The 27,366-nt window shown below is 45.9% G+C and overlaps 1 protein-coding gene across 2 annotated transcripts in view; it reads left to right on the top strand.

Moving 5' to 3' along the window:
* DLGAP3 (DLG associated protein 3) overlaps window positions 1–27,366 on the top strand; it is a 100,937-nt gene that overhangs the window by 61,215 nt on the left and 12,356 nt on the right. For both annotated transcript variants that reach the window (XM_032495880.1, XM_032495879.1), the window contains exons 2-8: window positions 3,448–3,530; window positions 4,948–6,105; window positions 10,134–10,339; window positions 10,672–10,744; window positions 20,951–21,164; window positions 21,489–21,802; window positions 22,186–22,271. In XM_032495880.1, coding sequence (XP_032351771.1) covers window positions 4,999–6,105; window positions 10,134–10,339; window positions 10,672–10,744; window positions 20,951–21,164; window positions 21,489–21,802; window positions 22,186–22,271 — 2,000 coding nt within the window. In that variant the 5' untranslated portion in view covers window positions 3,448–3,530; window positions 4,948–4,998. The remainder of the gene's footprint in view (window positions 1–3,447; window positions 3,531–4,947; window positions 6,106–10,133; window positions 10,340–10,671; window positions 10,745–20,950; window positions 21,165–21,488; window positions 21,803–22,185; window positions 22,272–27,366) is intronic.

The following is a 27,366-nucleotide window of genomic DNA, read 5'->3' as shown; positions in this document are numbered from 1 at the left end:
AAATGCAGTGAATAAGGCAATGAAATTCCTGCCCTTACACGAAGCTTACCTTCTAATGGGAGAGACAGACAATTTCTGAATCACACAAATTGAAAATGGTAATGGTAGAAGAGCAACAGAGGTACATCGTGCCTTGAGAGCAAACAGCAGGGAGATCTGACCTAGTCAGGGAGGCCAGAGAAAGCTTCCCTGAGGAAGCAACAACTGGGCTGAGATCTGAAGGATGTGTAGGAGTTAGCAAGGCAGAGGTGGGTGGGAAAAGCTTTCTGGACAGGGGGAATAGGCCCCATGATGGGAGGGATCATGGGACTGCAAAAAGATCGGCCTGGCTGGAGCAGAGGAAGCAAGACGGGAGCGTGTTGTGAGAGGATTTTGGAAACCTGGGAAGGGCCAGAGCCTGCAGGCCTTGTTGGACAGGGTAAGGTGCTTTATCCTAAGAACATCAATAAGCCAATGGAGAGTTTTAAGCAGAGAAGTGACATGATCAGATTTGTGTTTCCAAATGACCATTTGGACTGGAGCAGGGTAAGAACAGAAGCACGGAGACCATTTAGGAGGCCTTTGCAGATGTCCAGACAGGAGATGATGTTCCGAGGTAGTTGGATTAGTTAGCAGTGCTTTCTGCTGCAAATACAGAAGATCTGGCCAATGGTGGTTTAAATAAAGAGGAGTTTACTGCTTACTGCATTTAGGCCCAGAGGAAGGCAACTGCTTATGTTGTTTCCATGGCTCAGTGACTCCAGGGCTAGCATTTCTATGATACTCCAGGCCTTTCTCTCATGGTGGCAAGACAGCTGCCCTAGCTCCAGGCATCATGACTGTATTCAAGCTGAAAAGAAAGGGAGGAAGGGTGGTACTAGCAAGGTCTGCCCCTTTTATTATAAGGCAGAATCTTTTCCAGAAACCCTCATCAGATTTTTTATATATGTATCATTAGCTAAAAGTGAATCATGTGGCCTCTCGGTACAAGGGAGGCTGGGAAAGGCGAAAGTATATTGGGAGTGAGTTTTAGCTAGTCAGCCGACAGTGATTTGGTGGATAGGGAAATAAGTAGGCAGGTCTATTTTTAGGTAGCAAAATCCATAGGACTTGGTGATGGATCAAATTATTGGTCCCCTCCTCACTTGTTTTCCCTTCCTATTGATTATGTTTATTAATGGGGTGGCAGCAGAAAGAATGTGATCCAAAGCCTGATATATAGGAGGATGCCTATATAATTAAATTTATGTCAATTAACTCTTCTCTTTAGGAAAGTCCATAAATTGGATATCTTCTTCCCTCAGTCATTTGGATTTGATTATATCGTTTAGTATTTGGACATGGGGGATTTTGGAAATCCAAAATGAAAGCTTTACATGAGGGATTACATTGTGTCATCTTTTGGTGTGTTTATTGAGTGGTTTCATATACACTGTATCACTTGGTATTGAAATCCTGGGAGATGGGTTAGGAGGTATTGTTAGACTTAGAGAGGGTAGGTCATTATCTAGTGTTACACACCTTCTGGTCTCAGGGCTTGTGCTTTTTCCACTAGACAATGCTGCCCTTTAAGACTTGGGTAAGGGAGTTGAGGTGATTTGTCTGGAGATGAACAAATACAGGGGCCCCTCTCCTCTGAGACTAGAGCTGGGAGAACATGGATTGATGCTAAAGAGACTGAAGTTTGATAAGATCTTGATGAAGGCTCAGTGGCTGGCAGCAGTGCCTGTGTTGGGTGGGGGGATGGGGGAACCTGGGAATGTCCACCATTGGGAAGCACATCAGCTTGATGTGGCCCCAGACGAAGCAAATGGGATGGTCTGGGCTTCTGTCAAAGTGGTCGTCTGTGCTGGGTGTCTCAGACATGGGTCCTGCCTGGGGCAGGAGGAGGACCATGCCATGGATGAAAGACCAAGCTATCAAGCTTCTTTCCAAGGCAGGGACATGCTTCTAGGTGGTTTTCCAACAACTCCTTGAGAGGCCATTTTGGTCTGAAATCACCTCTGCTTCCTCAGAGAGGGGCAAAAGAGGAGAATTGTGATCTAGAGCCAGACAGTTGATATCTGTGAGCTCAACCCAGTTTCCCTCCAGGGAGGATAACCAGCGGCTTCTCCAGCCCAGACCGTAGGGTGGGCCAGGGTCTGGGCACGTCCTACCCTCTCCTCTATGGAAGAATCCCAGGAGACTTCATAGTCGTCTCCATGTCTTGCATCCCTCAGGGTCAGGAAGTTCTTCTTGTTGTCTGACTATGTCTCTTACACTACTATTAATCATGCCTGCAAAGCTAGCTCTTCCTCCTGACATCCTCGTGTCTAATAATGGCATCATTAGTCTTCCAGTCACGGCTGCTGCAAACTTCAGAGTCGTCTTCCTTTCTGACTCTCTCTCCCATCTCTTCCCAGTGTTTTCCAAACCCTAAATGTCTGCTGGAACTCTCCCAGCCTAACCCTCAGAATTCCTTATTTGCCCATCTCTTCTGCTTTTGTGCCTGCTGTTTCCTCCACTGGAAATTCTCTCTCCCCTACCACCTTTGTATGTGGAACACACAGCCATCTTGTTCTTCATCTCAAACCCACTCTTCTCTGGGAAGTCTTCCTCAATTTCCCTCTATTGGATCTGGCCTTGCCCTTATCTGAACTGGCCTAATATTTTGGTACCTCTTTCCAGCACAGTCATTTGTTCATCTACTTAGTGAACATTCATTGAAGAACAGCTCTGGGCAAAGCCCTGAGTTAGGTGCTGTGTATCCAGGGATATAGGATTTGGTTCCTACTCTGCAGAAGATCAGATTTTAGTTGGGGAGACAGAAACTGAAACAACTTCAGTGCAGTGTGATAACTGCTTTCATGGGGGAACCCAAGGTGTTATAAAAGCCCAATAGAGAGACATAAGCAAAATAAAAGTACAGAAAGTCTTTAAGGAAAACTGGGGCTTAATAGGAGAAAGTGTTAGGCAGGGGAATGGGTTAGGGGGTGGATGAAAGGAGATTCTAGGAGAAAGCAGCAGCTTGTGCGAAAATACAGAGACCTAAGATAACCCTGTCATGTGAGAGGTTTTTCCCCTGTTAGAATATAAGCCTCTCCATGACAGGAACCACACTTAAATCACCTCTATACACTTCTCACTTAGAGTCTTGTTATGGTAGCTGCTCAATTAATACTTGTGGAATGGAATCATATTTGAGGGCAATGAAAAAAAAAAAAATGCAGTGGCTCAGCACCATGGACAGATCACACAGACACCTGCAGTTGGAGGTAGTCCAACCTACAAGCTCATTTTCATGTATTTGCATAATGAAGCCAACTTCATTTCCCTTGGGGTCCAAAGGCTCTGCATCATGGGGGATCCAATCAGTCATAGTGTGGGGGGTTGGGCAGAGAAACTGTCAAGGCCAGAGACTAGTCCTCTGAGGACTCCAGGAGAATCTCCTTTCCTCTTTGCTTACCAAACCCTTTTCTTTCCCGTCAGGAGCCAGTGGTCCTGAGCCTTCTGAAGTTAGGATTCTGCCTGGTGGTGTGGATCCTGAAACCAAGGATGGGACACCCCGGATGGTGAGTGGTAGGAGAGTCTGGGAGATGGGGTTCTCAAATCAGAATAACTTGGGTTTGAAACTTGATTCAGTGTGACTCACCCACTTACTGGCTTTGTGACCTCACCATTTTGAGCTCAGTTTTCTCATGGGTAAATGTCGATAATGTCTGCAAACAGGATTTCAGTGGGATTAGAGAATACTAGGTAAGCACAGTACCTGTACATAGCAAGCACTCAGAGATGAGCTGTGAGTAGAATCTGGAAGAAGCCTGAAATATGGTGGATGTGGGGAGGTGGTGGAGGGGAGGAAGCGAGGATGAGCCTTGGTGGTGCGGCTGTCTGGAGTCTTTGAGGCTGTCATCCCTTCATAGTCAGCAGATGGCCCAGGAGCCTGGTCTAGGATGAGAGAGGGCGCCGTCTGCCAGCTCCTCAGTCCCTGTCCCTCCTGCTGGCACCCCCTCCTGCTGTAGCTCCTGTCCTGGCAGCTCTGGAGTCCCTGATTGGAGGCAGTTCTTGTTGAGAGCTGACCTCTCTGTCCTGTAGCCTTGGCAAGCCTGGGATGGGGGCCAGGGGCACTGGTTCCAATGCTTTCTCTCCATCACCTCTCTGCCCTGCCAGCCCACTGTTCCTGGGAGGAGGAACTCCTGGGTTCCAACCCCAGTTTAGAACTCAGATGCTGCTCAAAAAGCCAGCGTTCCTCCTCTTTATGATTTCTCCTCCCTTCATGACTCCTCTCCACTGGAATGGGGGTGGTGGTAAAAAGCAGAAGGGGAAATTTCATTGGGAAATATTTGGAACCCGGAAGAGGAAGGAGGAGTCATCTCAGGTTATCCCTTCCTATCTCAGTCCTGCGGGGAGGGAGAATGAGCTTGCAGCCAGATGGAAGGAGCTGGGTGTGGAAGGAAGGGGAGGGGTTTTCCCGTGGAATCATGACAGATATGTAGATTTGGGTCCAGTGTTCTTTTTGGTTACTGCTGCTGGAAGCTGTGACCCTGAGGCCTGGCTCCTCACAGCAGTGGTAGTTTGGGATGGGACATATGTGTGGCTCTGGATCACTTCACCTTAAGTGAGCTAGTTAAAAGCTAGTTCACCTAATCACTAGTGTTTGAATATTCTTTTTACGTCTGTATGGGTATCTTTTTATTTTTGGTTACCTAAGCATTTCTAAAAACCCCGTTAGATGAGGGCATTTCCTCTTGTGAATAAGTATTTATCTTATTTGCTGCATTTGATGAATGATGATGTTGTTTTGTGCTCTTTTGAGCATCTTTGTCTGGTATGACTGTTTTAAGGATGTTAAGCCCAGTTTTGGAAAGATAGTACAATTAATCACAGTAAATTGATATGCGTTACCTAAAGAGACGTAAGAATACCTAATAACAGTTTTAGGTAAAGTGGCCTGTTCAATTCTAATCCCATTGCTTCCTATTTTCTCAGGAGATTTCTGGGGCCTGGCCCCCAACACTGTGAAGAGCTCTTGCTGAGGCCATGAGGGGTTATCATGGCGACCGAGGCAGCCATCCCCGCCCAGCCCGCTTTGCTGACCAGCAGCATATGGACGTGGGCCCCGCTGCCAGGGCCCCATACCTGCTGGGCTCCGGGGAGGCCTTCTCCAGTGAGCCCCGCTTCTGTGCCCCAAGAGCTGGCCTGGGACACCTTTCTCCTGAAGGGCCCCTGAGCCTGAGCGAGGGGCCATCCGTAGGCCCCGAGGGAGGGCCAGGAGGGGCCGGGGTTGGGGGGGGTAGCAGCACCTTCCCCAGGATGTACCCTGGCCAGGGCCCCTTCGACACCTGTGAAGACTGTGTGGGCCCCCCACAGGGCAAGGGTGCCCCCCGCCTGCCTCCCACACTTCTGGACCAATTTGAAAAGCAGTTGCCAGTTCAACAAGATGGCTTCCACACGCTGCCATACCAGCGAGGTCCAGCAGGGGCTGGGCCCGGGCCAGGGCCGGGGCCTGGCACTGCCCCCGAGGCCCGCAGCGAGAGTCCCAGCCGTATCCGGCACCTGGTTCACTCTGTGCAGAAGCTGTTTGCCAAGTCCCACTCTCTGGAGGCTCCAGGGAAGCGGGACTATAATGGGCCCAAGGCTGAGGGAAGAGGTGGCTCCGGGGGAGACAGCTACCCTGGCCCGGGCTCTGGAGGCCCCCACACCTCCCACCACCACCATCACCACCACCACCACCACCACCACCAGTCCCGGCATGGCAAGAGGAGCAAGAGCAAGGACCGCAAGGGGGACGGACGGCACCAGGCCAAGGCCGCGGGCTGGTGGAGCTCCGATGACAACTTGGACAGTGATAGTGGCTTCCTGGCGGGTGCGCGGCCCCCTGGTGAGCCTGGTGGTCCCTTCTGCCTGGAGGCTCCGGATGGGTCCTACCGGGACTTGAGCTTCAAGGGGCGCTCTGGTGGGTCGGAAGGCCGCTGTCTTGCCTGCACTGGCATGTCCATGTCACTGGATGGACAATCCGTCAAGCGAAGTGCCTGGCATACCATGATGGTCAGCCAGGGCCGGGATGGATACCCAGGGGCCGGGCCAGGCAAGGGGCTCCTGGGTCCGGAGACCAAGGCCAAAGCCAGGACTTATCACTATCTGCAGGTGAGGCTTTGGTTGGGGTGGGGAAAGGGTCCTCAGCCCTCATCAATGTTGTCACCCAGGGAACTGTGGAAGGGGTTGGATGGGAGCCAGCTGTTCCTGTGATGTTGGGTCTGGAGGCAAGGAGGCTCTGCCCTGCCTCACTATATCACTTTGAGCCCCTTTTGGGATCTCAGTTTCCCATCTGTGCAGTGAAGGGGCCCTTCTATCCTGATGTTGGATGTCAGTGCCAGGAAGACTTTTCCTTGATGTGCTGTTTTGAACAAGGTGTGCTGGCCTCTGTCTTTTGAGGCTGGAGGCAGAATGAGGTTGAGGGTAGGTGGTGAACAGGACAGTGTGGTGCTCCCTGGCTGTGGCTTCCCTTAGATTTGAGGTCAGCAGTTGGAAACAGTCCTCCTGCCCCCAGGCCTTCTCCAGACCTCTTTACTGCTTAAATCTGGGTGGTCCAGATAGTGTTTGATTATGAAGGTCAGTTATTTCCAGAATGTGCCTCTGCTGGTGTTTGCCATTCTGGGGTACCTGCAGGACACCCATGAGGCTGTGGAAGAGTCTGGGAGCCTGTGTCTCAACTGGCATGCTGTCCTGTCCTCTTTAATCACCTCTGTGGTGTCTGCAGGTGAGGCTAGGAGCTCTGACCCCTTCTTCTTATGGAGCCTTTGTCCATCTCACACTGACCTCTCTCCATCTTATTAAGATGGGGCCAGGGTCTCTTCTTGCCGTCAGGCTTCCTCTTTTCTGCCTCAGGCCTCCCTCCCCTATCCCCTTACATGTTCTCTTGAGCCCTCCTGTAGTTTTAGGAGGAAATGTCTAGGAAGTTCTAGAAGTCCAGTAGACTTATGGATATCCCTCAAACCCACATTCCACATAGTTAATCCACATCATACTCATTCAGTGAGCATTTCCTGGATTCTGTGGATACAAAGATGAAGACACAGATGCTGCTTGGGAGGAGACCACAGTTTAAGGGTGGGATAGACAAGGAAGCAGATAGAATACAGTGTGATGAGGCCGTGCTAGGAGAGAGCCTTGGGAACCATGGTCGCCCAGAGGAGGCATCTCACCCACCTGGGGTGATGCTGGCCAGGGGTTGCCCAGAACAACTTCTAGGAAGAGTGTCCCCTGAGCAGAATCTCAGTGGAGGAGTTGGAATTAGTCAAGTGCAGAAGTTCTAGGATTAAGAGTGTTCCAGGAAGAGGCTATAGCATGTTCAGAGGTGTGGAGAATTGAGCATGCATGTGTCTTTTGGGTGTCACAGACCTTTCTGATAAGTTGTGCACATGTTAGGGCTCTCCTGGGTGGGGAACTTACAAAAGCTCAAGGGACAAATGGGAAGTAGAAGCAGGAAGGGGTGAGACACAGAGGGGAAGTTGGAGACTTCTAGGATTCAGGACTTCTGGGTTGGCCTTGGATTGCCCCCTCCCTGAGTGGAGAGGTTTTCTCAGCTGGGAATTGAGTCCAGCAGCAAAGGCCAAGAAGAGAACACCATCCCTTCTTCCATCCCTGGAGCCTTGCCACCACACCGCTGCTCCCTGCTACTTCTCCAGGGCTGCCCTGACCTCTCTGGGGGCTTTCTTTTTAATATGCACCTCACAGTGTCCTGCAGGGGAGCCAGCAGCTCTGCAGTGGCTATGGAGCAGGAACCCTGCAGTGTAGCAGAGCGTGCCCTGGCTGTCCCGTCTGCCTCCCTCTGCCTGCCTGTGGCTTCTCTGTATAGAGTGTGGGGAAGGGGAATGATCCATCAGGGGCTGGGAGCCCAGGGCACCTTAGGACTGGAATGTCAGCCTGTTTGCAGGAGAACAAGGGGCTGCAGGGACTCTCCAGACAGCTTGGTGCTCCCCTGGCACAAACACAGGGAAGCTGAGCAGGTGTCTTTGTTAGATGCCCAATTCTTTTGTTGAGATGCTGTTTCTCCCAACGGACTCCAGCTCTCCCTCAACCTTCTTCCAGAACCCCTCTTTCCACTCAGAGATCTTGTTCCTTTATGGAGACTTGTCTCCTCCCTGTGTTCCCACCTTATGACTGAGCCCTGCCTCCCCCACCTCAACAACGCCCTGTGGGCACCTGCATGGTTTCCCATCCCATCCCTGAGTCCCTGTCTCACACTGATCTCTCCCCCCTCATCTAGTCTCACTAGATGCCAGTGCCTTCATCACACCTTGTTCTTCACAGTGTAGGCCAACCATCAGGACTCCTTCGCCTTCCTGTCAGCCCACCTGTAGATTCATCCAGGTCCCCAGTCAGCCTCATGCCCTTCCTTCTTGGCTCAGAAGAGAAGCCAGGACCACCATCCCAGGCTGACCCCTCCAGCAGGGCTTGTGCCCATCTTCCCAGGACCCCTTTCATCTATGAACTGTTTCTCTTTCCTTTTCACATTTAAAGACTATCTTTATCTTTACTGGCTCTTTCCCTCATCCAGAGAACATGCCCCAAACTCTCTCATCCTGAAAAAAATCTTTCCTGAACTGCCTATCCCCTTCCATCTCCTGTCTTCCCTTCCTATCTAGGTTCTTAGAGCAGAGACTCCACTTCTCTTCCTCTCACGCTCCCCTTTACTTACAGCCCGACTTCCATACCCCCGCCTCTAAAACGCCATGCAGTGGGCACCAGTGGGCTCTTGAGGGCTCTCCTTGAAAGGTGCCTTTCAATGCTTATCTAATAAAAATGGTTAACATTGAGCACTTACTCTGTGCTGGGCACACTACATTGGTCTAATTATCCTTCCCACCAACGCTGTGATGCGGGCATAATTGTCATTCCTAGTTCACAGACAAGGAAACTGAGGTGTAGTTTGCTCAAGTTCACCCAGCTATCAAGTGTTGGGGCCAGAATTTGAACATGGGTCTGTCTAACTCTTTAGCCCCAATCACTAACCTCTGCATGCACAGTGGCATTTGACATTATCCAACTCCTTCTATTCTGGAAATGTCTCCCGTTTCCATGACATGGCATTCTCCTGACTTCCCTCCCACCCCTCTGCCCACTCCTTCTCAGGTGACTTCATAGGCTCCTCTTCCTGTCTTTGCAGTCCCCTTTTAAATGTCACTGCCTCCCTTCCCACCTCTCTTTCTTCTTTCCCCTGGGCTGTTTTCATTCACTCCTTTGGATTCAGCTGCCACCCATGCTCCCACATATCTGCTTCCAGCCCAGATCTCAACACTGAGCTCCAGAACCAAACACCCAACCACCTGCTCCATAGTTCTCTGCCTGACTCAAGATGCCTAACCCTGAACCTATCACCTTTTCCCCAAACCTGTTTCTCTGGGATTCTGTGGCTCAGTGAGCGACAGCACCATCCCCCAGGTCCTCAGCCAGCAGCCTCCCCGTCATCCTCTACTCCTTCCCGCCCCCTCACCCCCCACGTCTAATCAGGCTCAGTGATGCTCCTTAACACCTCTCATCTCCATCTCCTCTTCCCCCTCTTGTCATTGTCTTAATTTAGGCCTCATCATCTCTTGCCTGGGTAACAGCATCAGCCTCTTAATTGGTCTCCCTCCTGCCACTTGAGCCCCTGCCCTGCTCCTGGCCCTTCGTAATCCATCCTCTGTTTGGGCTGTTGAAGAGCTCTTTCTGAAACAAACTGATGTCACTGCCCTGCTTAAAACCCTCTGTGGCTTCTCATAGAAGATGGTGGGGTTGGGGGGAGTCAGAGGATTTGGGATTCAAGCGGGTTAAGAGGGTGAAGGAGAAGGAGGAGTGAAAGGTAAGTGAGATCAGGTGATGCTTTACAGTTGGGAGTGAGATTGACATAGGTCCCTTTGGCCTCTGAGCTTCAAGCTCTTGGCCCCTGGCATGTCAGCCCCTAGACTCTCTAGGTGGCCCTCAGTGAAGTAGCAAGAGGTCCGTGGAGGATGATGAGCACCTCCTGTAGGGGAGGGGATGACCTGAGACTTCACCTGGTCTGCCTCTGCATGCTCCTGAACGTGGCCTGCTCTGGCCAGGGTGGAGCCCCTCCCACAGGCAGTGGAGAGAGGGTCCCGGCTTCTAGATTTAGTTGGGACTTGTCTGAGAGACAGAGGTCCCTGTCCCTGCAGGTGCCGCAAGATGACTGGGGGGGTTACCCTACTGGGGGCAAGGATGGGGAGATCCCCTGCCGCAGGATGCGGAGCGGCAGCTACATCAAAGCCATGGGGGATGAGGAGAGCGGAGACTCAGATGGCAGCCCCAAGACATCTCCCAAAGCTGTTGCCCGGCGCTTCACCACCCGTCGCTCCTCCAGCGTGGACCAGGCTCGGATCAAGTAAGGACAGGGAGAGCCGGGGGGGGGGGGGGGGGGGTTGGGCAGGAAGCCAGTACTGGGTGCCTGCAGGAGATGTGCGGAGAGTGATACCAGTCAAGTTCCCTGCTTAGGGTTTAACCGGGGTGTCTTGCTCTGCTCCATGGAAAGAGGGGTCCCTGTGACAGCCCCCATCTGAGTGCCTCTTTGGCAGAGTCCCTTTTACCCAGGAGTCTCCTGGGGATCTCTAGGGGTTTTTGATGGATAGAACCAGCTCGCGGCCCCAGTGCTCTCATTCCCCTCCCCTGCCCCCTAACAGACCCCCGTTCTGAATCTGGAATTCTGACCTTTCCTAGCTGCTGTGTCCCACCCCGGATCCACCCCCGGAGCTCCATCCCTGGCTACAGCCGTTCCCTCACCACCGGACAGGTAGGGAGAGGCCTGGCACATCAGCAAAGGGTGGGAAGGGGGCTTCAGTCCCATGCTCAGCCCAGGCCTTCAAATCAGGAATTTGCCCATGGAGAGAGTGCAGGTCTGGTTCTGGGGAGCTGGGAAGACTGCCTTGGGACTCATGGAGCTGACTCGGACTGAGAAGCTCAGAGAGTCACATCCGTAACAACCACCAAGCGTTCTCAAGGTGATGAGCTTGTAAGAGCAACATCAGTTCTGTGAGGTTCCCCAGCCCTGTCCTGGTCTGATTTCTCCCAGCCCACCCCATGCAAAAGGCAGGATTGACTGTCTAGGCTGGAGACAGGCAGAACTGCAGTCTCAGAGATGATCTGGGCTTGAGTTCTTTCCCCTCCACTCCCTACCGTGGACCCCGCTGACAAGATACCTCTGGCTCAATGCCTCTGTTTTCTCGCCTTTGAAATGATAATAGTAGTGATGCTTATCTCACAGGAGTTTTGTGAGAAAATGTATGCAAACACAGGATACTGTTCCCCCAGCTGATATTTTATAGGTGTGAGTTCTACACCTAAGTGTAGACTTTCCTGTTAACTAAAGGAGGCAGTGCAGTTCAGTAATTAAAAGCATGAGATAGGTTTGAATTCCAGCTCAGCTCCTTAACCAGCTGAGTGACCTGGGGCAAGTTACTTGGCTTTTTTGAGCCCCACTCTCCTTATTTAAAAATAGACATCATAATAGTGTTCTTGGCACATAGCCAGCACTCAATAAAGGTTAGCTATTTTTACTCTTTGCTGGGGAAAAAAGCACTGCAAGAAGCAGTGGAAAAGACTGTCCACCTTGGCTCCCATTGTTTGCTGCTGCAGTCTCTCAGCATTTCTTTGCCACATTTCCTGAATCAGGGAATCTGACTGGCACAGCTGTCTTTTCACATGAGACCAGCCTATGTTGCTAAACCCACTAGTTAATGCCCAGTCTTTGTTTCACTTGATCCATCAGCAACTTCTAACATAGCAGATGACTCTCTCCTTCCTGAAACACCTTTCTCAATTGGCTTTGAGGACACCACACCTTTTAGGTTCTTCTAAAGTTTCTCTCTGGCTGCTTGTTCTCAGTCTGTCACTGGTACCGACAAAGTGTCAGGATCTAAACACTGGAGTTTTCCAGGGCTTAGTTCCTGAACAACTTCTACACTCACTCTTTGGGTGAGCTCATCCAGGTTCATGGCTTTGAATATTATTAAGAGACAGATGACTCCCAAATGTACACAGCCAGCCCATATTCTCCCATAAATGCCAGGCATGAATATCTAACTGTGTACTGAAATCTCACTTGGATATTGAGTGGACGTCTCAAACGTAAGATGTCCCAAATTAAACTTCTGGTCCCCTCCCCCTAACCCCCACAAATTTCCTGCTCCATCCAGTGTCTTCTCCATTTCAGATAATGGCAGTTTTATCCTTCCAGGAGTTCTGTTCTGAAAGTCTGAAGTTAGTCTGGACCCCTTTCCACTCTCCCATCCCACATCCAATCCTTCAGCAGATCCTGTTAGCCCCACCTTCAAAGCATTTCCAGGATCTAGTCACTTCTCACCATCTCCACTGCCAGCACTCCAGTCCAAGTCACAATGTTCTTTTGTCTGGGCTATGGCACTGCTTTCTAGTTGGTCTCTTGCACTTGCCCTTGTTCCACTTCATTCTCTCAAATTACAGCCAGAGCGATCATTTAAAACAAAATTGCATTCCCTTAAAACCTTACTCAGAGGAATAGTCGAGCACTTTACTGTGACTTAGTAAGGCTCTGCATGATCTGGCCCTTGCTACCTCTGAGTTCCTTTCCCAACACTGTTCCCCTCCCTCATCTGCTCCAGCCGCACTGGTCCCCTTGCTGCCCCTCCGACACCACACAGGTGCTTCAGCCACAGGGCCTTTGCTGCACTCCCTGCCTGGATCGCTCCTTCCCACACACTCCCATAAATTGCTACCTCACTTTTTTCGTTCTTTCCCCAAATGTTCTAAATTTTAACTTTACCCTCCCATATTTCCTGTTATCCTTTTCTGTTTTTTTCTCCTCCTCCTTCTTCTCATCACTTTACATTACCTAAGACCACGCATACTTTACATATTTCTCCTGGGGACATGGTTTATAATTCCGGCTTTACAGAAGAGGAAGTGGGTTTAATGAGCTAGAGACGTCTCTCTATTGTATAAAAATGCTCTTTGCCGTTAAGACTACTCTTTGGTAGTGTTGTCCTGGAACATCTTTTCCCATCTTTTACTTTAAAGCGTTTTGTCTCCTTCTGTTTTAGGTGTGTCTTTTGTATATCTATTCTTTTATTTTATATCCATTCTGACATCTGCTTGAGAGTTTAGTACATTTATATTTATTGTGATTTCTGATATGCTTGGATTTATTTCTGTCATCTTATTTTGTGTCTTCCATTTATTCTGCCTTTTGGGTGATGCTTTTCTACTCCTTTGCTGCCTTCTTTTGGATTGATTGGATTTTCTTCATTTTTCTCTTCACCAGACCCCACACTAATTTGGCAGTCATATATTTTAATTTCATTATTTTTGTGGTTATTCTTATAATTTTCATGTGCATATTTGACTTAGCAAAGTCTAAAATTGACAATTATATCTATCCTTCTCCTGAACAATGTACATGTACTTGCTGCCCAGTATTTTAGTTCCACCTTCTTTTTACCTCTCTCAATTAGTCTTCATTATTGTTGTTACATTTTATACTACCAGTACATGATTATATATACCCACATTTTTACCTTTCCCCCTCCTCACTATACCTTCTTACATTTCATTCCTTCCTTTTAAGGTAAATTCTTTAGTAACTTTTTTCAGTGAATGTCTGTTAGTAGCAAATTCTGTCTTTAACAAAAAATGTAGTTTACCCTCACTGTTTAACATAACTTAGCATATTATAGAATTCTGGGTCAACATTTATTTTCTCTCAGTGTTTTGAAGTTGTTCCTCTGACATCTGTCTTCTGTTGTTGCTGTTGGTAAGTCCACTGTCAATCTAATCATCTTTGTTGGTTATTTTCATTTCTCTCTGATTGCTGTCAAGCTCTTTCTTGTCTTTGATTTTGGTGTCCTGCGGTTTTACTACGATGTGTGTGTGTGTGTTCCTTGAATCTGAGGATTCATGTTTTTCATCGAATCTGGAAAATTCTGTCGTGGTTACTGTCTGCTGGTACATCTTTTTCCATCTTTTTACTTTCAATCTACCAGCTTTTGTATCCAATCTGACAATCTCTGTCTTTTGAATGGGACTGTTTTCTCTATTCACATTTAGTATGATTATTGATATGGTTGGATTGTCTCATGTCATTTTTGTTCCTCTGTTCTTCCTTTACTGCCTTCTTTTGTATTAACTATTTTGTGTACCATTTAATTTTTTTTGCTAATTCCTTTTTTACTATATTTGTGGTTGCACTAGGAATAACAGTGTGAATCTTAATATTAAAATCTAATTAATTATGACAAAATATAGAAACATTGCTCTTATATGTCTCCTTTTTCTCTCCCTTCTTTGTGCTATTATTGTTATATATTACCTATACATGTTATAAACCTATAATTTATTATAAACCAATAATAGTATTTTAATAATTGCTTTGCACAATTTTATGTCTTTTAAAGAAGTGGAGAGAAAAATATATTTGTAGAGTTACTTATATTTATTCACATATTTACTGTTTCTAATGCTTTTCATTTCTTCCTATGGATATGAGTTACCACTGAGTGTCACTTCCTTATAGGCTGAAGAACTTCCATTAGTATTTCTCATAAGATAGCTCTGCTGGCAATACATCCTTCAGTCTTTATTTATTTGGAGATGTTTTTATTTTTATTTAATTTTTTGAAGCATAGTTTTGCTGGATATAGAATTGCTGGTTGGCAGTTTTTTCTTTCAGCACTTTGTACCATTCCACTGCCTTTGGTATTCATTGTTGATGAAAAGCCAGTTGTTAATCATATTGTTGGGTTTTTTTTTGTATGTGATGAATTGTTTTTCTCTTGTTACTATTAAGATTTTCTTTGTCTTTGTCTTTTAACATTTTGGCTGTAATGTGTCTGGGTATGGATTTCTTTGTTTAACCTACTTTGGATTCATTGAGCTTGTTTGATATGTAGATTAATGTGTTTCATCAAATTTGGAAATGTTTAGGGCCATTATTTCTTCAAATATTTTTTCTTCTTTTTTCTCTCTCTCATCTTCTTCTGTGACTCACATTATATGCATACTGGCTTGCTTAATGTTGTCCCATAGGTCTCTGAGGTGCTGTTTACTTCTATTTCATCTTTTTTCCCCACACATTCTTTAGATTGGATAATGTATGCTGATCTATCTTCAAGTTTACTGATCATTTTTTATGTTCAGCCCTTCTAGTGAATTTTTAATTTCAATTATTGTACTTTTCAGCTCTAGAATTTTGATTTGATTCTTTTTGTCTTTTTTTTTCTCCTAAATTCTCTTTGTTGTGATTTTCTATTAATGATGTCAGTGTTGTCATACTTTCCTTTAACTCTTTAAACATACTTCCTTCTTTGACCATTCTCATAATAACTGCTTTGTAGTCTTTGTCTGATAAATTAAACATTTGGGGACATTCACACTTTCTTGTTTATTTATTTTGTTGACTATTGAAAATTTTAGGTAATATATTGTAGCAACTCTGGATTCTTACTTTACCTCTTGAAGATTGTTATTGCTTTTGTTTACTTGTTTGTTAATCTCTGGACTAAATCTGTGAAATCTATCTGCCTTGCCAGATGCAGCCTCTGATGTCTCCACTAATTTTTTTCCTCTTTCTTGTTTTTATTTTTAAGCCTGGTTTCCTAGGGGTTGACCTTGTGTCTACATGGCTTAGAGTCCAGCCAGAGACTGATCAGAGGTTGTGTGCATAAACTTCAAGCCTGTAAGGCTTCTTCTCTCTGCTTTTGTGGTTTTAGGTGTAGGCTTGGGAGTACAAACATTGGGCTGTTTTCAGGCATGCTCTGGCTTTTTCTTTTCACCAGGCTCTCTTGCATTTCTTCTGCACATGTGCACAGGCTACAGTAGCCAGGGATGTGTAGGGGGCTCAGGGCCACTCTGATCTCTATTGTACATGCAGCCAGCCTCTAGTTAACCCAGAATATGTGGAGAACTTACCAAATTCTCTATGGCTATCTTACTCCCCACTAAATCCCCATTTAGTCTTCCAGTCCATTGCTTGCCCCAAACAGTGATGAAAACGCAGCCTGGCAGTGCTGCTATTATTCCTGTTCTTGACATTATAATTGAAAATACTCAAAACTAAGTGATCCCCCTTTGGTAGTTGCAGTGAAGCTTCTGGTTTTCTGGCCCACCTTGGTTGAACTAGTGCAACTGATAGAGCTGGGAGCTTGCGGAATGGGAGTAGCCCCAGGCAAGGTCACCACAGACTCATGCTGTTTTCACTCAAAGTTCAGTAATTTTCATGAATGTGTTTCTTTGTTGTATACTTTTGATTGATTTTCAGAGTGATAAAATGGTTGTTTTTGACAGTTCTGTGCCGCTTTATAGTTGTCTTGGGGGATAGGATTTTGTATCCTTCTCTGTTGTGTCTGAAGTCAGAAGTCTGGAAAATTATCAACTACTATTATTATCTCTTCAAATATTGCCTCTTCCACATTCTATCTAGTTCCTCCTCCATAGCTCTTATTAGTTGGGGCCTTCTTATTTTTTCCTTCATGTGTCCTAACCTCTCTTTCATATTTTTCATCTCTTTACCTCACTATGCTGCCTTCTGGGTAAGTTCCTCAGGTACATCTTCTGATTTACTGTTTTCTCTTCAGTTGTGTCTCATTTACTACTTAACTCATTAATCAATTGTGTTTTAAATTTACCCCTTTCCCCCCTAGAAATCTGATTCAATTATTTTTCAAATCTTTCTAGTTTTCTTTTCAAAGCTTTTACTCTGTCCTTATGTTTTCAGTTTTATCTTTTAAGTTTTGGAAAATTTAAACATAATTTAAAAACTAATTCATTTTAGCTAAGGTAATGCTAGTTGCCATAATAGATAAACCTTGAATTCTCAATAGCTTATCTCAATAAAAGTTTAGTTCTTGTTCATGCCACAGTTTATATTAGTTATCTATTGCTGCAAAATAAAATACCCCCAAAACATAGTGTCTTAAAACAAAAAAATATTTATTATCTCACAATTTCTGTGGGTCAGGAATCGGTGCCACCTGGATCACAGGCTTCATCAAGGTATTGGCCAAGGCTGCAATCATCTCCTAGGCTTGACTAGAGGAAGATCTCCTTCCACGCCCACATGGCTGTCAGTAGGGCCTCAGATCCTTGACATGTGGGACTCACCATAACATTCGCCACATTACACAACTCACAACACAGCTTGTATCCCCCAGGACAAAGGCTCCGAGAGAGATAGTAAGAGAAGGTGTTCAAGATGGAAGCCACAGTATTTCTGTAATCTAATCTCAGAAATGACATGCCATTGTATTGGCCCTATTCTATTCATTAGAAGTGGGCCAGTAGGTCTAATCTGCAGTCAAGAGGAGGGGACTGTGCAACGGTGTGAATGCCAGGCAGTGAAGATCATAAGGGGTCATGTCAGAGGTTGCCTACCACACAGTTTAATATTAGCTCATCTTTAAAGGAGCTTTATCTGTGAAAATCCTGGGCAGCGTGGGTTAGGAATGGGTCCTCCAGAAAATATTTAAAAATTCTTTCTGTTAGGCTATTTTTGGCCTGGGACCATTTTCTGTAAATTTTAAATTTGGGGGATCTGGCCCATGCAGACAGAGAATTCGGTTTCCTGTGTGAAGACTATCTTGTGGGTATAAAATCTTAGGAGATTTACCTCCTTTTGCCTTCCCAAAGTGCCTAGAATACAGACTAGCTTCCTTGTCATCAGTCTGTGCTGATAATTGATTTTTTTTTAGCTTACCTTTTCATCAAAGCTTTCTCCTTTTCTACTTTTATGCAGATCCTGATTTCTAATCCTAAGCTTCATGTGGGCCCAGAGCCTTACTCCTGCAACCTGGTGTTAAAACCTAAGCCCTCTGGTTACCAGCAGTCCCCGCCCCCACCTCCCACCTACACTGGGCTGTTTGCAGCCTTGGCTCACACAGTTAATATTCTGATTTCCAATCTCCTCTTTGCTTTTGTCCCCTAGGGACTTCTCTCGCTTTTTTGTGAGCTCAGCTATGCATATAAAACAGCATTTGTTATATTTTATCCAGTGTTTTAGAATGTTTTAAAATGGGAGGGGTTTCCAAGGTTATCTAAACCAAATGACATATGTAAAATATACAAGATGTTGCCTAGCCCCCAGTTGAAGCCACTGACTCTGGTACGGACAATTTTCAGTTAGACCCAAACAAAGTATTTTCTTTTAAATATCCCACATCCTTGGAAATATTTGCTGATTCTGAGTCTGGTGTGCAGAAGGGCTAAGGTTCTCATTTCCCGAGAGAATTCTTTGACTTTGACTTTCCTGAAAGTGAGAGTTGCAACGGGGGAGCAGGGTGGAAGGCAGTGTAAGGATAATAGGAGAATTCACAGCACAATTTTATACTTGTAATAGAGCAAAGATCAGCTCAGATGTAATATTCCTCTGAGAGACTATAAAAATCTGCACTTCCCTTGGGCCCTGGTCCCTTGTTGGAATTCCAGAGCAACTCTTGGCTAGTAGCGATGGAAGGTGTGTGGCCCCAGGGAATTTCTCACCCTCCTTCTGTCTGCCTTGGATAGAGTTGGTCATGGGAATGGCATGTGGTTGGGATTTCAAGAGCCTGAGAACCCTTGGGAAAGAGGGGTGTCTGAGAGGTATTGTCACTGTGATTTAAGAACCTCTTGCTACTAATAATGGTAGCTAATGTTTCTTGAGCATCTGCTGTATGCCAGATAGTATACCTAGTGCCTTACACACAGAAGAGGGCTGGAGATGCAGAGATGAGCCAGAGTGCGATTCCCTCCATCCTTGGTGTCTAGACTTGCGACTGAAATGCTCTCTGCTGGGGTTAGATCAGCTTTCCTGTGCTCCAGAAGGGCCCTCTGGGCTGGATCAGTTCTAGTTGGGAAGTATCTTGAGTCTGGCCTAGAAATAAGAGGATTTAGATCAGCTCTTGAGCTTCAGGAAATACCCTGGCACTGCTGGTCCTTGATACCCCAGAGGTCAAGAGATTTCAGACTGAGAGGTAGACTCACGAGGAGTCACGGGGAAAGACACAAGTGTCACAGTAGTGTGGTTTGTGCCAGTCAAACATGGAAGAATTTAACTCCTACAGGATCTTGGATTGACTTTTTTCATGGTCTGTGATTTCTGTACACTTGCAATGAAGCTCCTTTAGAAAAAGCTGCAGTCTTTCTTTTTAATTACTAGATCCACATTGCAATCACTGAATCTGAGTCTCCAGCAAATTGGGTTCTGAGCTTCAAAGCAGCCAAAACAAAGAGAGGCTTATAGTTAGAGAACCCTGGGTTCAATTCCTCAGGATAGGCCTGAGTTAATACAGGTTTAATAAGTTCTCCAGAGATTCTGATGCTCAGTCAGCCTGGCAGGAGAGCCAGGAAATCTGGCACTTAACTTACAAGCTGGGCATCTTTGGACAATTCATCTGCCTTCTCTGAGCCTTAGTTTTCCCATCAGTAGAATAGGATGGAAATTCCTGCTCAATTTGAGGTGGAATCTAGAAATATCATGTCATATGTGCTTTGGAGGCTGAGTTTGGAAACACTGAGCTGCATTTTACACATGGATCAAGCTACTCCTTTCTCTGTTGACTGCACATAAATATGATGCCATGCATCTTTCCTGGGAGATGTCACAAGATGCAGCTCTGGGATACTTGCTGTCACATTCACCATGTGGATGCTACCGAGGACCTTGTTCGTGACTTCATCCAGTAGCCTCTACATAATCACCCGTGGGAGAATTTCTCTTAGACTCAGTGACAAGAGCATTGTGGTTGTCGTGAGTGGTGGCCTGTGTTTACCAGGTAGGCCCTCAGACCATCACATGTCACTGACTGAGGGCTTACCTGTGCCAAGTACCTCACATGTTTTTCTCTGAGTCCCCTAATAGCCCTGTGAAGATGGTACCGTTATCATTCCCACTTGATAGGTTATTAAACTGAGGCCCAAGAACTTTAACTTTCCCAGGCCATGCTGCTAGGAAGAAGCAGAGCCAGTGCTTGAGTCCAGCTGGGTCTCACAACATGGCCCGCGCAGGCGGCCTATGGGCTGTCGTCCTTACGTTTGGGCTGCTCTTGGGGTCAGATGTGCGCCCATCCTGTGCTCTGGGTGATGAGCTTACCATACGACCACCTTCTTTCCCTTTTTTTTTTTCCTTTCTTCTTCCCCTTTTTTATTTTCTTTGTGCAAGTTTTCTCCCATAAAACAAATAAGGCTGCAACTTCTGGTGGATTTAGCCTTAGTGCAGCGTTATGCGACACGGTTCCATGAACAAAATTTTTGTTTTGCTTTTTCTTGGTTGCTTAAAATATTTTTTAACATCATGGATTCTGAACCACAAAATATCAAAAACAAAAACAAGAACTTCAATCAGCGCTGGCTGAACTTTCTTCAGAGGATGAGGGACAGGGAGGGAACCAGCAGGCTGAACCAGAACCCTAGTTAGTGGGCAGAAAGTAAGGGAGGGCTTGGATCACTTAAAGTTTGATCATTTTTGCTCCATTACTCCATAACCACATGGTTATACCTCTATAGGTTGTGGTCAATCAATCTTGTAATGCAGTAGGTCATAAATAGTAAAATAAAAGGTGACCTTCCTTGCAGTCCCTCATCCCCACAGTGTGCAAGAGGGTGGCTGTCGGTACCCTGGTCCTCTTTCTCTGGGTCAGATGAGAGAGACGTCAGAGACTGGGACTAGGTGGAGAAGAAGACCGGGTGGTCGAGAGGCTGGGGTATAGCTGGACATCTGGCAGAGGCATAGGTCAGGTGGAGGGAGGAGTATTTAGAAGAAAGTATTTAGAGTAAAGAGGAGACCGCAGGATTGGCCCTAAGGCAGGCCTGGAGAGCAGCACAGGGCAGGGTGCCTTTATCTTTCTTTGCAAGGAATTTCTTTTAGTCCAAATGTGGAAAAGTCACACAGAGACACAGCCTCCGCAGATCTAGATATATTCCTAAGGCACAGCGCCTTAGAGACGCCCCCATCCCATCCCAGCACCGTGGTAACTGTCCTTCTGGTCCCTGCCCCCAGCTCAGCGAGGAGCTGAACCAGCAGCTGGAGGCCGTGTGCGGGTCCGTGTTTGGGGAGCTTGAATCCCAGGCGGTGGACGCCCTGGACCTGCCCGGCTGTTTCCGCATGCGGAGCCACAGCTACCTCCGGGCCATCCAGGCCGGCTGCTCTCAAGACGACGACTGCCTGCCCCTCCTTGCTGCCCCTGCCTCTGTCTCAGGGAGGCCCGGCTCCTGTGAGTACGCCTTCCCTGCCCCTGGCTGGGCCCTAGATTGGAGAGGACTCTGGGTTCTGGTTCTGGCCCTGGTCACGACTGTGCTGTGTGACCTTAGGCAGATCGCTTGCTGCTCTGGGCCGGATGGTGGGGAGTACAATACTTGGGTCTGTATGTAGCTGCACGTGGATCACCCTTGGCTACTAGGTTCTGTGACACCGCGCGCGCGCGTGCGTGTGTGTGTGTGTGTGCGCGCGCGTGTGCGTGTGTGTGGTGGGGTGGTCGGCCACAGACACCTGCCAGGGCGCGTTTCTCACCCTACGTGTCTGCCTTCCCTGGCCACAGCCTTCAACTTCAGAAAGGCCCCTCCCCCCATCCCACCTGGAAGCCAGGCCCCGCCCCGCATCTCCATCACCGCCCAGAGCAGCACCGACTCCGCCCACGAGAGCTTCACCGCGGCGGAGGGCCCGGCCCGGCGCTGCAGCTCCGCCGACGGGCTGGACGGGCCCGCCATGGGCGCGCGCACCCTGGAGTTGGCGCCGGTGCCACCCCGGGCCAGCCCCAAGCCCCCTACACTCATCATCAAGACCATTCCAGGCAGGGAGGAGCTGCGGAGCCTGGCGCGGCAGCGGAAGTGGCGGCCGTCCATCGGGGTGCAGGTATGGAAGGAGGAGGCGCAGACCAAAGTTGAGGCCCTGACCGGTTGAGGATGGGTTGAGGGGAATCAGTGGGGCCTTCTGGTACACGGACCTTTTCATTGCTTGCTCTTAGCCTGGTCATCAACGGGGCTGCTCCAAACAGTCCCAGCCCACTCCTTTGTCCCTCGCTCTGGCACCATCACCCCTACCAGCGAGCGGGAAGCGGTGCCAAGAGGTTGTCATCTTGATGCTTCTGACCTCCTGGGTCTCTCATCTTGTTCAGGCAGATTGTCTGTGCAGGATCTGCCAGCTGTCTTGGGGCTCAGGCATCACTTGTCCTCCCTGGGGAGGGTTTGCGTCCCTTGTTCTAGCCCTGGCCACTGATTCCCCAACCCTGCCACCAGGTGGAGACTATCTCTGACTCGGACACGGAGAACAGGAGTCGAAGAGAGTTCCACTCCATCGGTGTACAGGTGGAAGAAGACAAGAGGTAGGTCAGGGTGGGGGTACCTCAGGCTTTCTTGGGGAAGAAGAGGAGAGAGGGGTGCATAATGACCTTACTGGCCCCGTCTCCCTGTGCACTCTTTCTTCCTGGTCCTGAAACAAACCAAGCCCTTTTATTGGGAGGAGTCAGAGCAGCCACAGAGGTTCTCCACACAGATGTCCCCAGGGCAGTCATCAGATCTAAAGTGAACTCTCCTTGTACCCGTGCCTGTCCCACGTGCTGTGAGGTGGACAGGAGATATACAGTGGTCCAGGGAAGGACGTAGTAGGGAGAAGTAGCAGGTAGGTGCAGAGTGGGGCTCCAGCAATTGTCCTTTATAGGAGATTACAGGACTTTTCCAATCCCTCGTTACTTCCTGTGGTGTACAAGTATGTGAGCTCAAAAAGAAACAAATAAACGGGAAGATTGCCTCTCAGGGGCCCCTGGCAGATATAACACTCCTCCTCACTTGGCTCACACAAACATTTAACCAGTCGGGGGTACCTATTGTATGCCTGAGTCTGTGGTGTACCCAAGAAATCAGCAGCCACTGTTCTGGCATTAGGTGGCTTCAGAAACATTGTTTCCTTGATTTCCAACTGAAAATTAACACCAAGAGCTCTGGAGGGAGTACTGGGAAGAATCCCTCTGTTGTTGGGCTCCTGTAGGAAGATGCTTTCTCTGAGGACTATGTGACAGTGGCCCCTCTGCCCTCTGGGCTGCAGTGCTACCAGGCCAGTGACCCTAAGCATGGTGTCTGGGAACCTGCCTGGGGCTGGCTGTAAGTTTCATGGTAATCTGTGTTTTTCAGGCCGTACCCACTCGGGGAATAAAACTTGAGTCCCAGTGGCAGTCCCTCATGGCCCTGTTCCCAGTTGCCATGATTGGGCCTTTAGACCTTTTCTAAATTCCCCCAACTATTTCTGAGAATCGCTGGGGATGTCTTAGGTGTGTGTATGCCCAGTCAAGTCTTCTTGGGGTTCCTGTGGGATTCACCATTTTTCTCCACTCCCTGCAGTTCCATATGATCCTGAGGCTTTAAATGCCTCCATCAAGGGTGGCCAAAAAGGTGCCTTTGTTTCCCCCATCAGTCCTGAAAACCACTGCCCCTCAAATTCTTAGTATACTACATAGATCACAGAAAAATGGCACTTTATGGCAAACCCAGTTCAGCAAGTCTATGACTTGAGTTCTTGAGAGGTGGGGTAGGAGTCATGGTTGGGTACAACATTGTGTTCAGAATTCTGCCCCCAACTCTAATTCTGCCCCATGGACCATAAACCAAGACCATGTGCCCCTATTTGCTCCATCATGAGGCTTCTTGGTCCCTCATCCATATAGACCCCTGGGGGTGCCCCCATTCCTCCTAACAAACCTGTATCCTGGGAAGAGTGCAGCAGGCATTCTACTGAGACTCTGGCTGTGTCAGCAAACTCTGTCCATCATTCATTGATTAATTCATTCAGAAAATGCTTATTAAGGATCTGTTAGATGACAGCTCCTGTTAAATGCTCAGGGAAACATGGAAGACATGACTCTTGCCCTTGTAGAAGTTATGGACAAAAGGAAATCAAGGCAATGAATAAATAATTCGTGAAAAATTATGATTACACATTAGGGTATAATAGGCAATGGGATATTATTATACCTTATGGTGGGAATATTGAAAGAGCACCAGCTGCTTGCATATGAGGTGATACACAAAGCAGCTAAGAGAGAAGGGACCTTATTTAGGTTAAGCAGGTGACATTTAAGCTGAGACTTGAGAGTTGACCAAAAGCGCTCAGGTGATGACTTGGGGAGGAAGCATTCCAGGAAGAAAGAATAGCATAAGTGAAGGCAGTGGGGAGGAGACAGTTGGACACGTGTCAGGAACTGGAAGCAGGCTCATGTGGCCGGTGTGGAATGGGATGGGGCAGTGGTGAAGGAGTGGGTTGAAGAATAGGTGGAGGGCAGGTCATGTAGAGTGTAGGCATGATAAAAAACTGGAATTTTAATTCTAACTAATGAGTAGCGATTATAAGGTTAAAGAAGGACTGTGACATGGTTTAATGTATGTTTACAAAAAATCACTAGCTGCTGAGTGGAGGATGAATTTGAAGGAAATAATAGTGGACGTGGGAGGCTAGTAAGCATGATTTTTTCATGATCCAGAGGAAAGGTGATAGTCTTTTGCATTATGGATGATCTTGTGTTTGGGATTTTTTTTTCTATTGTATTTTTCACTACTAGTGTATGGGAACACTATTACATTTTATATGTTAATTGTACATTCAGCAACTTTGCTGTTCTCTTTTATTAGGACACAAAGTTTATCTGAAAATCATGTTAGGTTTTCTGTTTCTATAGTCAGTTATATTTTCTGCAAACAAGGATATTTCTTTTAAATCTGTATTTAAACATTTTTTTTTCTTGTAATAATGCATTGATTAGGACTTCTAGTTTGCTGTTGAGTATAGCACTCTTGTGCCATTCTTGACATTGGTAAATATCTTGCAAGTCCCACTTACAGATTTTGATGGATACCATTTTTCAGGTTAAGGAAATTCCCTTCTATTCCTAGTTGGCTAAGAGTTCTGTTTTTTTTTTTTTTAATAAAAAAATGAGATTGATGGGGGAGGGTATAGCTTAGCCTTAGAGTGCATGCTTAGCATGCACAACGTCCTGGGTTCAATCCCCAGTACCTCCATTAAAAAATAAAATAAAATAAATTAAATTAATTAAAAAATACATAAAGAAACTAACTACCTCCCCCCACCTCCAAAAAAAATGAGAGTGGAATTTTACTGAGTGCTTTTCCAGAGTCTACTTAGATGATCATAGATTTCCTTTCATCTGTAACATGGTGAATTATATTGAGAGATTTTCCATGTTGACCCATTCTTTCACTCCTGGGATAAAACCTGCTTGATCCTATTATCAGTTTGGATTAAGTCTGGCTGTAACAGGGCCTCAATAATTTCTCTCTTGCTTAAAAAAAAGGAAAAGCCTGGATGTAGAAGTTCAGTGTTAGGCCCCTAGGCTCCTCCTGTCTTGCTGATCTTCCACCCTTTATGTATCACCTCATATCCAAGCAGCTGATGCTCAAGCCCCAGCCATCCTATCTGCATTCTGAACAGTGCCAAGGAGGAAGAGAGGGGGAGGATGCAGCCCTTCCTTTGCAAAACGATTTCCTGAAAGTTACACACAACTCTCTCACACATCATGTTGGCTAAAGCCTCATCCCATGGTGGCATCTAGCCTCAAGGGAGGCTGTGGAATAGTCTCTCATTAGGAAGCAATGTGCAGTGAGCAGAGCTGAAAATCAGGGTTCTTATGGCTGAAGACAAAGAGAAGGATGGATATCTGGAACTCGAGCAGTTTTTGTCACAGTCTTGCTATGTTATTTTCATATACGTTGCTGGATTTTGGATAGCTATTATTTTATTTAAGATTTTTATATCTAGGTTCGTAAGTGATGTTGGCCTACAGTTTTGTTTCTATTGTTGTTATTCAGTTCAGGTATTAAGGTTATGCTAGACTCCTAAAGTGAGTTTGGTAGCATTTTCTATGTTTCTGTTCTTTGACAAAATTTGTGTAAAATAGGAATTATCTATTCCTTAAAAGGTTGGTAAAGTTTGCCTATCTGGGCCGGATGCCTTTTTGGGATAGGAGACACTTTTTGAACTGTAGCTTCAGTTTCTTTAGTGGTTTTTGATCTCTTCTGGATTTATTTTTCTTCTTGAATCAATTATGGTGATTTATATGTTTCTAAAAAAAAAAAAACGACCATTTTACAAAAATTGACAGTTTTCAAAATTTTTGGCACAAATATTTCTCAGTATTATAATTTTATAAATTTTCATTGTATTTATAAGATATGCCTCCTTTTTATTCCTAATATGACATATTTATACCCTACCTTTCTTTCTTCATCCATTTTGCCCAAGATTTATATCTTATATCATTTTGATACTTTTTAAAATTATATTTTATTAATCTTTTTTTTTTTTTTTAAAAACTAGCTTTTGGTTTGGGTAAGCATTTCTACTTTTCTCTTTTATCTTTAATATTTCTTTTCTTCTTCAACTTTTGTGTTATTATTTTCTTTTTTTACCATATTTAAAAAATTTTTCAACCTCTTAAACACTACTACTTATTTTCTAATGTGTTTTTAAGACTATCAATTCCCTCCTAACTACTGTATCTTCTATAAGATGCTGTCTCTGCATCTTACAAGTTTTGGGATGTGATATTTTCATTATTCAGTTCTAAATAATTTGTAACTTTCATCATAACTTCCTTTTTAACTCGTAAATTATTTAGAAGAGTTTTTTAAGTTTCCAAGTGTATTTTTGTGTGTGAGGGTCATAGAACACATTCTATATGATACTCATTCCTTAAATTTGTTGAGTCTTCCTCCATCATACACACATACAATATATGTGTGGTCAGATTAATATAAATTGTATTTTTCAAATGTTTATCTTTGCTTTTTTTTTGGATGTTTGATCTACCAGTTCTGAGAGAGGTGTGTTAAAAATGTTTCATCATGATTGTGAGTGTGTCATTTTCCCTGGGAATTTTATTAAGTTTTTCTTTAGTTTGAGAGTGTGCTGTTTAGTATTCAGGCTTATGATTGTTGTATCTTCTTGGCAGGTTGGCCCTATTATCACTAAGTAGGCTGTTTTTCATCCTTACTATTGGTTTTTGCCTTGCAGTTGATTTTACCTGATTTTATTGCAATGTCTGCTTTCTTTTGGTTAATATTCCAATATATATTTTTCTATCTTCTGACTTTCAACCTTCCATATCCTTATGTTTTAGATTTGTTGCTTGTAAGCAATATGGAGCTAGAATTTAACAGACATATTTAATCCATTATGTATTTTGATGACTGATTTATTTGGTCTTATTTCTATCATCTCTTTAAAAATTTTCTATTTGACATGATTTTTCTTTGTTTTTCTGCTCCGCTACTTTTCTGCCATCTGTTGAACCCATCCAAGTGACTTTATTTCTCTTGTTTCTGCCACTGGTTTGGAAATCTACATTTCAGTAGTGATTTTCCTCAAATTTTAAATGGAAATACTAAATTTCATATTTCTCTAATAAAGTCTAA

Source organism: Camelus ferus, chromosome 13, assembly GCF_009834535.1.
Source record: "Camelus ferus isolate YT-003-E chromosome 13, BCGSAC_Cfer_1.0, whole genome shotgun sequence".
NCBI classification, from domain to species: domain Eukaryota; kingdom Metazoa; phylum Chordata; class Mammalia; order Artiodactyla; family Camelidae; genus Camelus; species Camelus ferus.
Note: the sequence above shows the minus strand (reverse complement) of the source record. Positions and strands in the feature narration are given on the sequence as shown.